General features: G+C 44.6%; 1 protein-coding gene across 1 annotated transcript in view; it reads left to right on the forward strand.

The window, feature by feature from the left end:
• The window catches only part of PIK3C2G (phosphatidylinositol-4-phosphate 3-kinase catalytic subunit type 2 gamma), a 3,221,975-nt gene that overhangs the window by 2,665,576 nt on the left and 541,338 nt on the right, over positions 1 to 15,061 (forward strand). The window contains exon 25 of the mRNA XM_069628394.1: positions 9,353 to 9,509. Coding sequence (XP_069484495.1) covers positions 9,353 to 9,509 — 157 coding nt within the window. The remainder of the gene's footprint in view (positions 1 to 9,352; positions 9,510 to 15,061) is intronic.

Here is a 15,061-nt window from a genome sequence, read left to right on the forward strand (position 1 = left end):
CCTTGATGAGCTGAGCAGCAAGTCCTGAAATACCCAGCATGCTCCACTTAGCCCTGATACCTTGCAGGTGAGCAGCGGGAGGGTGCCCTTCATCCTCAGAGGATGACACTGATCTCCCAGGTCTCGAATCAGGTCCTGATTCTGAGGAAGAGCCTGCAGGAAACCAGAGGAAAGTTCAATCAGAACTGGAATCCATACTTGCGGTTTCTGGGCTGGGACTACCATTACCACTTCTGCATGATCCCTGCACACATTTGCTAGCACCCTTGCTATCCTTGCGAAGGGGGGGGAATCATAGTGCCTTGCACACCCCAGTGGTGCAGAAACGTGGTTATCCCCAGGGCGTTGGGATCCAGCCTCCAGCTGATAAATCTGGGCCTCTGAGTGTTCAGTCTGGACGTGAATAAATCTATTTGCCCCCGGAGCAACGCTATCATCTGGAAGACTTCCATATGAAGCATCTAATCGCTGGTGTCTAGCAGGTACCTGAAGTTCCAGACCCCTGTCACATTCTGCTCCCCGGGGAGGTACTCTGTTTTGACTGAAACTCAGTTCTCCAGGCAGGAATGCCAGAAGTAATTTTCCAGCTCGTCCAGCATCCTGGACTTAGTTCTGCCCAGGTGGTTTATATACCTTACGGCTGATACATTGTCCATCTTGAGCAGGACGCAACACTTTGCCTTCCCTCTGGCGAATGTCTTTATCGCAAATTACCCTGCTTAAGAGTTCCAGACAGTTGATATGAAGTTTCAATTCTTCTGGACTCCACTTTCCTCCTGTTTTCGAAGGACCACACCTGGCTCCCCAGCAAGACCTGCTGGTGCCTGATTCTATAACTGGAACGCCGCCAAAGATCGCTCACCAGTTCCAGGCTTCTATGTTCTGGAGCCACCACCGCAGCTCTAATCTGCTCTCGTGATCTATGGGGACCAGCTGGTGACACCCTTTAACCTGATGTATGTGTCTTATTTTCGATCTTTTAAGGGCTCTGTAATTTAAAGGCCTGGGGAATGAGCCTGGATTGAGGAAGCTAGAAGGCCTACTACTCTCGCTAGCCTTCCTGGTGATATTGGATCCTTCCTGAGGCATGCCCTGATCTCCTCCTTGGTATCCCTGAGCTTCTGTCCTGGAAGCTCCAGCGTCACCTATATGATGTCTACCCCGAGGCCCAAGACCACTACCCTTTTCTTGGGGATCAACTCTGACTTCTCGCGGTATATCAGGAACCCTAGCGACTCCAGCAGAAGTTTCAGCCACTGGGTCTGCGCCTGTACCATCTTCTTCTCTGCGGCTAACGGCAGGATGTCGTCCAGGTAGATGATCATGAGAATGCCTCTCTCCCTAACTGCCGCTGGCCTCATGAGTTTGGTAAACGGCCACAGGGCTGAGGAGAGACCGAACGGCAGAGTCCTGAACTTCCAAGCGCGCCCTATCCACAGAAACCTCAGAAAGGGCCTGTCCTCGGGTACTACTTGCACCGTCAAGTAAGCGTCCTTCAAGTCTTTCCGTGTCAACCAATCCCCTGGTCAGAGAATATCACTAAGGAGGTGGATGCCCTCAATCTTGAAATGTCGGTAGGGGATCCACCCATTGAGGCTCTTCAGATTAATTACAGGCCTCACTTTCTCCTTCCTGTGCACTATAAATATGTTGCTGATGAACCTTGCATCCCCTGCTGGTTCTATTGACCCTTTGCTTGCTACCTGTGCTACCTGGGAAAGTTCCTCCGGGAGGATGCTCTCTTCTTCTTGGGAAAAGACCATCTTCCCTGGAACCCTGCGCTGCTCTGGACGCTCTATGAACTCCAATCTGAAGCCTTCTGCTGTCTGTAAGACCCAGTCATCGCTGGATAGCTTACGCCATTCGCTTAAGCACAAATGAGTCCCCCCCTCCCCCACTGATGAGTATTTCACCCCCTGTGTCCCAGCTGTTTGGGCTGACTGGAATCTGGTCCTCGATCCCTGCACCCTCAGGTGGGTCGTCCTCTCGCCGAGAAGGAGTCATATTGCCTGGACTCCCAATATTGGGCTCTATGTCCTTGGGGCCTTCTCTGCGAGGCATGCCGACCGGCGTGCAACCTCTGCAACGGCTGGTCCTGGCAAAAACTCTGCCCGGAAAAATCTTTTTTATGGACGCTTGAGCCTTCTCCAGGGCTGCATATGTTCCAACAAACGTGCCCATTTCTTTCACGAAGGCCTCTCTGAACAACACGCCTTGCGCCCCTTCCCCTGCTTCGTCTCCCAGCTTGCTGGCCATCTTTAGCAGAAGGCTCCTCTGTCGCTCCGAGGACAGGGCGCAGTTCACATAACCAAGTAAGCACACAGCTCTTTGCAACCAGCTGGCCAGTGTTACAGCATCCACCGGTTCCCTGGTATCCATAGACCTCTCTGCCAGGTCCATGATCTCGGCAATTGGACCCGACAAACTGAGAACCTTCTCTTGACAGTTTTGCCATGAGCGATCCATGCCTTTGCGCATGTCCTTCGATGACTTGGTGATGAAGGAGAGCATATTTGGATTGAGCTCTGAGTCTCTGCCACTCTGGCTGCGAGCTCAGGGCATGGGCACCCAGACTTCCTCCTCACCCTAGTTTCTTTTTCTAAAGGCTTGCACAGTATTTGCACCATATATGTAGCCACTCTGGGGCAAGGCTGCCACTCCGAAGACCTCTGTGCCTGGTCCCGTCGGGGTCAAACATGTACGTTAATTCGACCTTGGTGTCGTTAGTGTATTTTTTTCTGAGTCTCTTCCTCCCCTCTCGGTTTTGGGAAGGACTCTCATCTGTTCTGGTTGCCATGCCCTGCTTATTGCTTCCTGACACTGTGTCTAGATTTCCCAGACAGTCTCACCTGGAGATGGGGGTAGGAGGCGTGGCACATCTGACTGTCGCATAAAGGCTTCTCTGAGCTTCTCAAATGTACTAGTCACCTCAGGGGTACTCTGTTACTCCCTTTTATCTTGGCGTGTGGGGGTGGAAGAGGGGCTTCCTCTTCTGAGCCTGTGACAACCCCTGGTCTTGCCCCTCTGTTGGAGGGTGCGTCCTGGGCATGCTGCTTTGCTCAAATCCTGTGCTCTTCTGTTTGCGGCTCCCAATCAGGGTCTCCAGCGAGTCGAGCCTGTCCTGAGGGATTGACCCCTTGAGCCACCACTAGGGAGTCTCCCAGCAACCTTTTCAAACTGAGGGCAAGGTCTGAGTCTTCCATCTGCTCGCCTTCCTCATTCCACCTGTCATACTCGAATCAGACATCTCTGAAAAATTAGGTCAGGTGCTGCTTCACTTTTGTGCCTAGTGCCTGGACTTCCAGGCTAAATAGCACGTCCTTGGGGAGCTGCCTTGTTATGTCTGCAGACCTTGCTTGTCTTAAGTGCCTCTGCCTGTATCTAGGGCCAGCTGCGCCTCTGAATGCAGCTGCTGGTTGCTTTCAGCTGGGTTTATGGTAGGCTGCACTTTCTCCTTGTGCTCAGCTCAGCTTGCCACTCGATCTCTGTATTTCTTCTTCTTTTTATTATTTGTATTGATTTATTTTATCTTCCTTATAAATGCTGGATCGCCGAGTCCCGTGCTTTGGAGTTCCGTGGAGTTTAATGTGCTGCGTGATCTGGAGGGTCTCGGAGCACGGGGTACGGTAGCCCAGCAGGCTCCTGTCAACGTGGGGGTGAGCTGGTCTCCGCGAGTGAGGTTGAGTGCCTCACGGACCCGCTCAAACGTGGCCGGTCACATTTCCCAGCTCTGGCCAGACTTCCCTCCCCCCTTGACGAAGCGATGCGCGCGAGGATCGGAGAGCGCTCTTGATCCCATGCCTGCACTGCTCGTCAGATGAGGGAAGCATCTCTCTAAAGTCGCTTGCAGTGCACCGGCTGTCCCACTGAGCGTTCTTTATTACGCTGCGCTCACTATACCTATAAAGGTTAATCACTGCTAAATGTACCAAAGGCAATCTTCATAAATAAACATTTGAACAATCTGTTCCCATAAAAGGAACGGGTACTTAACTGCCGAAGAGCAGGAAAGAAGGAGGAAAGTACCCTTCAGGAAGTGACATTTGAGAGTCAGGGAGTGCAGAGTGGACTACAGGAGTGGGCTGGATGTAGGAATTTGTAATCCAGATGCAAAAATAAATTATGGAAAAGGATATTGAAGACCTTTATTTGGTTTTAATATGGTTAACTGTTGTAAGTGGATACTGCTGGAGAGCAAGAGTAAAGAAAGTTAAGCAAAATGCTTGCCTCTAGTCTTGACATAGAATTATACAAATCTACTGAAATGTCCGATAACGCGTTTTTCAGTCAAGTAATTTTAAGCTCTACACAAACTTAATACTTAAATTGGTACCTTCCACACCTTTGTCTCTGCCAAGCTACCTGTGAATATTGTGAGCAACAGGTGTAAATCGAGGCATGGCTGGATTCCATAATGCCAGGGTGATGATCTCAAGTGTTCTTCGCATCATTAATACATGAAGGAACTGTCAATAAGAACAACTTCCTACTGAAGAATGAAGGTGCTATTAGCAGCGGTTCCAGTGAAGATGGTTAGACAGACTACCAGCTGAGGCACTTGCTAGCTGCAGGCTGAAGATTTAACTTGAACAATTTTCAACAGGAGGAATATACACTATGGCAGAAGTGCAGGGGGCACTATATAGTTGCTTGAATGCAAACCAAGGGTATTGAACACCCTAAGTAAAAGGTGTCAAGTGGCATCTCTTCTGGTGTTGAGGCGGAGCCTCCTACTAATCAGTGCATCACAAGATGGCATATTGATGGGCAGGGGTTTGTCTGGCAAAGCACTAGAAGGTAAATACATAAGTAGGGCTGACAGTGGAACTATTTGTGATTAAACCAAATCCAGTGCACTGTAGAGTGGAAGGAAGACCAGCTTAGCAGGAGAGCATTTACTTTCTATTTGTAAGACTGAGAAATGACAATGGGGGTCATTCCGAGTAGGGTGCAAAGGGATACCGGGCACCGTTAAGGACATCGGTGCCGGTAAACCCTGTGCGCCCTTCTAAGAGGTCCCTTTGCGGCCCCGTCCTTAATGCCTGCTTTTACCAGGCGTTATGGATTGGGATCCGCAAAGGGACTTCAGGGCTAATAACGGTACTGTAATTTATGGTACCGTTATTAGCACCCTCCCCATTGAGCCCTATCGGGGCTCAATGGGAATGGGGATTGACATTTTCAATGGGGACTTACCGGTCCCACAAAGGTCGGACTAGACCGGTAAGTCCCCATTGAACGAGGGCGGACACGGTACCGGTAATGGTGCTAGTCAGCTAATAGCGCCATGACTAGCACTAACCTCGGAATGAGGGCCAATGTGTGCCTGACTACATGATAGGTCTGTGTACTGAGCACTCTGTCAGAATCTCACCATATTCACTAACTTTTGACATTTGTACATTTTTTTTTTCTTTATTGTGTTTGGTACAAAAAAACTTTACAAAAACTTAATCATTTGACAATAAATATACATAAAAAAAGAAAGAAACATGTTCACTTCCAATTATATACTTCCATATAACATAACACACCATAGCTAAACTAATACCAAATATAAGAATCATCAATTTAACTTTTCATCATAATGCCCAAAGTCATTTTCAACATCTATTTCATCGTATATCAACATAAAACCTCGTAATACCAAAGCAATGTATCGTTCCATAGAGTAAACCTTTTTCTCTCAAAATTTCAGCTCTCTCCGGCAACCATTGAGATTTATTTTTGGTCCAAATTCTCTTGAATAACATTCAATAGTTTAATCAATTTAAGCAGTAACTTTTGGTTATAGCCCCACATACAATTTTCCCATAAGCTTTCTCTACTCATCCAAGATGACAAAGATAAGTAGGATCCAAATATCCTGGATCTAAGTGCTTCAAAGATATAGTCAAGTGCTTTAGGGATTCAAGTACAGAAGTTTGTGCACAAAATCAACATCTTCCAGGTATCATATTCCCCACATCTTCATTCCAATGTTGAATCCTTTCATTTGTCAGCATTTGGTTCAGCTTATAGCGCATGTACATTTTGTTGGACTGGTTACACGGAAACAACTCCGGATAGCCAGCCCTCTCGCCCCATTTTCTGCGAAATTACGCATATTCATAATATGCCTTACTCTTGCCAATTTGATCTAACATCAAACAACAATAATGCATCTGAAATGTGCTCTTACAGGAAGGAAGCCCAACAATAAGCTCTTCCATCAGTGCAGCCTGCAAGCTTTCTTCCATTTTATTTTTAAATTTCACCATTGATGGAACAGATCCATCCACTAACATAAATGCAAAATCTTCACATAAAGATTGTTTTGGAGGAGAAAGCATTTTAGCATAAGTGTAAAGCATGCTCCAGTGCCATTTGACTGACAGGGGTAATATCCCCAGTTCGTGACAAGGGTAATATCCCCAGTTTGTGACAAATTAGCACATTCGGAATCGAAAGCGCTAAGCCAAGTACCTGGTTCCACATTCTGCCCTGTATCATATCAAGAAACTCCTCCATCTCCAAGAGACAGATATCAAGTGCATAAAGCACTATGGGTTCTACTTTTAAGAGATAATATCGTTTACAGGGTAAGACTGAAAATTGACAATACTTGTTAGGGATGATCTTCATCTGGGATGTGCGCGACTTCACTTTCACATTAAGAATATCTTTCCACATAGATATAGAATAACTATTTGCAAGTGTGTAGCCCCGATAGCGGGTCAAAGGCATCTGAGGGATACACACTCCATTCAAACACCAATTGAATCTAGCATTTTCCTCTTTCCACCTGCAAATGAAATGATAAAAGATTTAGTTGGATTAATTGAAGGTTATGTTTTAGGGCAAAACTAAAAAATGAATGCAATTTTGTCTGAAGACCAAATGGAGTACGATCCAAAAACATCAAGTCGTCAGCAAATCCAATCCATGTTAACGCCAGCCGACCCAATTTAAGAGGGAATATGACATTCTCCCTCCAGTCAGCGTCCAAGTCTACTAAGTAGAGGTTGAACAGGACTGCAGCAAGATTACAGCCCTGTTTAAGTCCAATCTCAGTAGAGATCGGGTCAGTTACAGCCCCATTCTTTGACAGCCTTATTTGATAGGAGGTGTTTTGATGTAAGAGTGCAATGATAGCCACCAGAACTAAAGGAACGCCCAAATTAATCATCTTCTCCCATAGCACATCTCTAATCACCGTATCAAAGGCAGCCGTAAAATCAAGGGCTGCGATGTAAATAGGGCCTGTTCCCGAATGTTTCGTAAGTTCATATAAATGGGCCACAATAGATGCATTTAGAGGGCAGCTCATATGTATAAGAGGGCATGCCTACTTGGAAGTGTGGCAACAACTTTAAGTTGGATATATGTAACTGAATTACCCCTGAAATAAAAAGGGTAAATATTTTAGCCGCAGCATCCATGAAAGCGATGGGCCTAAAATTAAATTTTTTACTATGAAAGAGCAAAATTACCACCACGAAAGTGCCAGTCTGAAAATAGAAAAGAACAAATGCTTTAACAAAAGAGACTATAGCTGAATTATATATAAATTGCATGAACTGTTCTCTACTAACCTGGATATCCTGAGGGCTAGACTTATTTTGGAGAAAAGGCAGGAGGTGGCAAAAGCTCTATTGTTCTGTTCTTTGGTCTGTTTGAACAAAACAATGTCTGCCAATGTAGGAGAATGACAATAGACAAGTGGGAAAAAGGATTAAAAGGCTCACCTCCTGAGTTTATGTGATTTCCCCTGCTAGACTGATGTTAAAAGAAAAGGACATGAACTGTCGAAGGAGAAGACCCTATCATGGATCAGGAAAGGGATGGTTAGTAGGCTTAATGGGACCTATCGCCGGATGGTACAAGGACATGCTACACGGGTTGATGGTAAGAATTTGTATTCAATATCAGCATAGCGTGCCCTATTCTGTTTACCATTCATAGTGTCTCTCCGGGGTTCACAATGTGTCGAAGAGTTTCAACCGTTCCACAAAAAGAAAACGAAAAAGAAATTCTGAAAAATCGAGCCAGGAATATCTTTGGATCATCAGCAGAAGGGTATTCTTGATCGGTCCATAAAACATAGGAGGCTGGGTTTGTTGCTGGTTTTCGTCCAAGTAGCGGAAATGCAATGCGTAATCCAAGGACTAGGTCAATATAACAGGCCAAAATCAGTTAACCAAGAATCAGTAAGTACAGAAGGCAGAAATGAAGGAACTTACTTCAGTAAGAAGCGCTGCTGCTGCGATAGGGAATTTTGTATGTTGCTAGCTCCTGCTGGGGTGCGGCGACATGCTGACGTGCTCTGGGTAACCTTAGCAACATGTTGTACACTATGAAGTGATCCTACAGAATGAGCCTTGTGTCGCGCATGCTCCTCTCGTTGTGACAGTCTCCACGGCAACTGCCAATAACGACAGATAGGTAGACATCGATATCGCCTTGGCCGTTCCAAGCAACATTCTTTCTAACGATTCCTGACACTCGAATAGATTTTCCCTGGCATTGTTTGTGAATCATAGGTTGACGATACAATGCAGAAAAAAGCTAAACAATATTGTCAAATTACAAACAGCTATGTACAAGATGTAAATATGAGGCCTGGTGACAAGAGGGAGGGACTATTTCAAAATGCGCTTATTACTTACAGATCCCTTCATTACATTGAGTCCTACTCATACTTGTTGGAGCCCTGATTTGTTCTCTTTTCTCTCACCCTCACAAGTGACACCTGTCTTCGAACCTTCGGGAATTGCTTAGATAGTAGAAAAGGGATTCTTTGGGGCGAAAGATCGGGAGTTTTATACCTCGGGCAAAGAAGAGGTCTAGAAATTGTTTTACATTTAACATGCTTGCACAGCTGCCTGCTTCATGGACTTCACTGACCCTTATTCTGCTCAGACGGTGACAAGGAAGAGGAATACATTGTAACTGACATATCTGGATTTTGGAAGGATGTAGTTAAACAAAAACTAAAATGTTCCTCAATGGTGTACTTCTCTTAGTGTTCTTGATTGTAATGCAAAATATCCGGAGCAGTATTTACAAAGCTACTGATGAATCACACATGAGATTCAATGATTCCGAAAATTCATGGTCCATTTTAAATGTCATTTATATATGAGAATTAAAAAAAGACATATACATGATTTCCTTTACTCAGTAAAATACCAAACTGAAAAACTTTTTATGAATCTAAGAATTTGTAAAATGTAGTTTGATTGTGCATGAATTACATTTTTTGTTCAATATCATCCTTTAGAGTTATGTAAGAATTTTACTCTGTGACAATGACATTTTTTATCAAAACTTCTACTTTTCTTAACTTGCACATATGTTATCTTATTTTTAGAGATCGAGCCCCTTTTATCTTTACTTCTGAGATGGAGTACTTCATAACGGAAGGTGGAAAAAACCCTCAGCGCTTCCAAGATTTTGTTGAGCTATGCTGCCGAGCATACAATCTTGTCCGAAAACACAGCCACCTCATCCTGAATCTTCTTGACTTGGTATGCTACTTTCAGAAACGTGAATCTTCAACATACAGAACTTGCTGTACCTGACTTGTCATATGTTGATCCGCTTCTCTCTCTCTCTCTCTCTCTCTCTCTCTCTCTCTCTCCCTCTCTCTTTCTCTCTCTCTCTCTCTCTCGTTCCCTCACTCTCCTTTGCCCCCTGTCTCTTGCTCTCCCATGCCCGCTCTCTCCCTTGCACTCTTTCTCTTTCTCTTTATCTCACTCTCTCTTTGGGCAAGAATCACCTTATATGGTGTTCATTTCGTTCATTTGGTAGAACTAACCCAGCTGTTGCTGATGGCATCACAGCCAGAATAAAACATAAATCAGGATATCCATAGTTTTGACATACAGACCACCAAAACGAACACAATACACTGTGTTATTGTCTATCAATTATGCACACCATAAAGAGAAATCGGAACACGGATTTTTGCTGGCGAACACTGCTCTATAGTTAACAAGGCACCACACCATCTACCACCACATACGCTAAGCGGATAGGAGCACTGATTGTTTGAATACCTAACAATGGAGTTTGAAGACTGACATGCTTCTCGCCCATTAAAATTAGATTCTTTGAGCCAGGCTCTTATTCTGCATTAATAAAGTACATGGATGATGGACATTAGATTCTAGTTATACATGATCTTGTACTTAGAGACTCAAAGAATCTGATTTTTATAGGCAGGAGCGTGAGAAGCGTGTCATACTTCAAATTACTATTCTACATTTTTAAGTGTTAGTGGGCATGCCTGACTATTGACATTTGCAATGCAGCTCGGCCACCTCGGATTCATCGAAGTGTGCATAGCGCATTACCCTAGGCCCTTTACCCACAACCACATACTGAGTTCTTTACCTAACAATGGAACCTGCTCTTGAACTTTTTTTCCTTATTTTTTTCTCTATATATGTTGTTGATTTTGTTGTCTTTGTTGTACCGTTGTGGCCTTAAATGAATTACAATTTCCTTATTATTTATACTTGAGTTTCTTTTGTTGTTTTGCAAATGCACGTTTCAATCCATATTCTACCTTAAAGTTTCGTTGTCTGAATAATCATTTACATATGATTTTTTTTCATACAATTGTGTGCAACTTCCCATCTGACATCTCTCAGTGGTGAACTATTTTATTCTCCACTTCTACTACTTTTACCCAATGATTCGTGATGCAGCATATTTCATTGCTGATCAAGGCATCTTTCAAACAATTGGACCAATTAATCATTTTTGGTGGATTATCATGGTGACCCATTACTGTGTGTAATATTACAATTTGTGTTTACCTTGTGACATCTTCCAATTGACTAATGGTGTTATTGGCTGACTAATGGCATTTTGATACAAAGGTGGCTTTATTGACTGGTCAGTATTATGATAATCAGATCAATGAGTTATGCCCTGATGAAGAACTGAAGAAAGCCCAAAAAGCATTGACACATTATGCATCTGCATAATTGAGCAATTGAATAAATATGGAATATGGCAAAAATCGCATTGGATAACTGGATTTAATAATTAACTACCACCATTGGAACATATAGTTTTGAAGTTTTTACCTAAACCACTTGATTGAATTTAGGGACTGCAGCCCTCACCGAAGGTTAGATAGACTTGGTCCTTTTTCCTGAAAAGCAGTGACATTCCCTTCCATGATAACTTAACACTATATAATGCACCACCCGCCTTCATACATTCACAAGCAGAGCCCTCCTTGGTAGAGTGGTTCATATCTCACCCCCTCCCTCGCATCTCTAGGCTTGTTGCATGCCTTGTGTCCTCCATCATCAAGCACCTCCCTGACTCGCTGTGGACCCCAATACCTCTTTTGATCCTTTCTCACAAATCTTGGATTTCTAACACACAGGCCTTCTCTCCCTCAGACAATTCACACCTCCTCAAACTCAACTGATCATACCTCTGCTTCATCTTCTGTGCCTTGCTACTGACAACCTCCTTTAACCTTACCAGATCCCACTCAAAAAAACCAGATCTCCCCAACCACGGTGGGCAGACTGAAGTGTGGGGCTTTCTCCTTCTCAGTACCTCAAATACTGTCAGGCCTGGGGTGGCATGCAGTACCAATCTGTAAGCTGACACCCTTTTTTTTAACAAAATCTTCCTAACCCACTGCTGCCATCACAGCCATTCTGATACCTTGCGTTAACATGCAGTTAAACCTCTCAACTGCCTCATTGGTTTTGGGATGGTACAACGCAGTTTTGTGGTGCACAGTTCCCACTCCTTCTAAAAATACCTCCATCATCCCAGAAGTGAGCTACTCGCCATTATCAGTTATCAATCTCCTTGGGTATCCTTCCCTTTGAAACATGCCATCTAGAAAACTGACAACTGCTCCAGTGTCTGCTTCATGAACTATCTCCACCTCCACACACTTGAAGAAACGGTCCATAAGTACAATGACATATTTATTCTTTCCCCTCTCACCATCCACCGGTCTCAGAATGTCTAAGACAACATACTCCCATGGCATGGTAGGCAACTCTAAAGGCTTTAGTGGTTGAACAAAGCTTCTCAACATTTTATCAGCCTCCCCACACAGCACCCATTCTTTGACCATCTCCTGAACTTGAGAGTCTAGTCCAGGACACCAATATTCTGCAGTAATCTTTCCTTTGGTTTTAGTAATTCCCAAATGACCTTCATGTGCTCTACTAGTCGCTTCCTCACCCCAAAGGTTGGAACAACACGCCCAGTCTTGCACACTTGTAGCCCTTCTATCCTCAGCCCCTCACCCCTTGCAATACTCCTAACCCCTCAGCTTCCGTCAATTCCTCCAATCTGTCTCAACATGCTGCCTACCTCGCCTCAGTTCCTCATCTTCTGCTAAGGCAACCATCCATTGTGATTTTTCCCACTTTACCCTTGCACGCTACAAAAACTTGATCCTCTACCTCACGATCTACCCGAGTCACTGTGAGGGTGTAGAAGAAGGAGGATGGCAAGGATGAGTAATTTTGAGTCTAGAAACGTTTACTGTGCAACTTTAGAAAATCTATCTCTCCTTTCATCTAAGGGGCTTGCTCTGCCTCAACCTAGGAACGTTTTAGTGAGTTGTCAGAAAGTGCATCAAAATTAAATGTTCTCCGTCCTCGTCCGAAACCAACTGATCTAACCCTAGCACTATAAAAATAAGTCTTTAACTAAAGTGAAATGTCTGTTCCTTCACCAGGAGAATGACTCCTGGTGTCTTATTTCAGTGTTATAGTAGAAGTAGTTATTTCAATGTCCCATCAAAAAGGGCAAGGGGAATGTCTCCTGGTCCTTCTATACAAGTTCTCCACAGCAGCCATTAAGCAATCCTTATATTATTTGATTTCCATTCAACACTCCGATAGAAATATTTTCCAGGCTTCTCTGAATCTTTCTAATAAGTCTTTCTAAATTCTGCTTGAGCAGTGGTATTAGGTGGACCACTGTAATGAGAGAGAGGATTCCCGATGCACTCTGCTTGGGCAGTGGTGTTGGACTGACCACTGCAACAAGGGAGCTGACTCCCGATGCACTTTGTTTGGGCAGTGGTATTGGCGTGGTCTCTGCGATGGGGGAGATGACTCCCGATGCACCCTGCTTAAGCACTGGTATTAGCTTAGCCACTGTGATGACGTAGATGACTCCTGATGTATGCTGCATGAGTTGTGCCTCTTCCTGGATCCCACCGGTCTTCCCACCGTTCCCATTACTTATGGTGCCTTGGGGGCATGGCCCAAGTTCTTCCCGGGGTCACAGTGGCCTTTCCTCCCCCTCCTTACTTCCTGCACAGCACTGTGGCAGGCTAGTGGTCTCAGCATAATTTCTGGACCTAACAGGCCACCACCAAGTGAGTCAGCTCCCTGCCGGCTCTCAGGACACTCCAGCACCGTCCTGTTCTTTTTCTAGTCTGCCTCCCAGAGAGACGTGACTGCTCTGGCTGCAGTGTTCACCGTTTGGATTTCCCAGGGTTCGTTCGCATACTCCTGGCTTCTGTGGTGAGAGCTCCTTAGTCCGTTCCTGCTTTCTTCTTTATACTGTTGACTCCCCCCTCACGTAACATCAACACCATTTTGGAAAGTCTCTTTGGTACTCTAAATTCCTACGTTGAGTCACATCATTACAGTACTAGGCTGGTTTTGCAAATGGTTACTCCATATGCGTCTCATGTTCTTCTTCGCCGGAGTATGTTTTTCCCTCGTGAAGTTATGGATTTACAATAACATATGGTTCCACTATCAATGGTGGGAGAAAAGGGTGACCATGAGGGTAGGGGGTTGTGTGACAGGATTTTATAGACACTTTTTCCCCAGGTGGATGTCCTATCCCCAGGAGGGGAGTCCCTCCCTATGAGGTCCTTCTGCATATTACCACCCCTAGGGTGCAACCTCACCTCCTGATCCACATAGGCAAGGGCTCTTCCCTGGGGAGAAGTGACGAGACCTGGTGAATCGTCCCATCACCCTCAAAAGAAAATCAGCCACATTATTGTTTTTTCATGACACATGATCCACCATACATTTATAACCTTGTAATGAAGTTACCCATCTCATTATTCTCCTAGAAACCACATCAAGTCCTTTGCTCATGAAGATCCCCACTAATGGTTTCAGGTCCGTAGGCACAACACATTTGCTTCCCCAGAGAAATGCTTTAAACTTTGTTATGGCCCATGTCACGCTCAATACTCCTTTCTCAATCACAGAATATCTTGTTTCTGTTCCCCTCAAAGCTTTGTAAACCAATGCAACTACTCTTTCTACACCTCCTTGTAAATGCATAAGAACTGCGCCAAGCCCTCTATCACTGGCATCCGTTATGACCATTGTCATATCCAAGGCTGGCACACAAGCAATTGGCCCTCTTTATATCTTCAAAATCTTTCTGGCATTCCTCACACCAAACAAATGAAGATCGCTTATTCAAAATTCATGCCACGGTTTGCAGATAGGTGTGGTACCATCAGAGGATTATGCAAGAATAGTCCACCAAACCAAGGAAGGTTATTACCTGCTGTCTGTTAGTAGGTGCCTGCACATGCACTATGGCCTTCACCAATTCCTCTCTCGGCTCTATCACCTTCTCGCTTGACTTATGTCCCAAAAATGTAATTGGGTTTTTTCTAAACATCTCCTTTTGAAGAGTCATACCTCTTCCTTCAGCACTTCTAAAACTCTGCTGAGTCTTTGGCCATGCTCCTTAAGAATCTTACCCGTGATGAGAAAGTCATCTAGGGTGTGTATTACACCTTCCATCTCTTTGAGCAACTGGTGCATCACTCTCTGAAGAAAAAATGCTGCCACTGACATAAGCCCAAATGATCTTCTATTATAACAAAAAGTACCTACCGGCATTGCAAAAGTGTTAAATCGTAACAATCTTAATGTAACCTCACCTGGTGGTATGCAGACACCAGACCTACCGTACTAAATATCTTGGCACCTGCAGCCATGCTCACCATCTCCCCAATTTTGGGTAAGGCAAAATGATCCACAACAACCTCTGTTTAATGTCCTGAGATCTATAAATAGGCGTACCTTCCCATTGGGTT

Source organism: Ambystoma mexicanum, chromosome 12 (genome assembly GCF_040938575.1).
Source record: "Ambystoma mexicanum isolate Mex_15411 chromosome 12, UKY_AmexF1_1, whole genome shotgun sequence".
NCBI classification, from domain to species: domain Eukaryota; kingdom Metazoa; phylum Chordata; class Amphibia; order Caudata; family Ambystomatidae; genus Ambystoma; species Ambystoma mexicanum.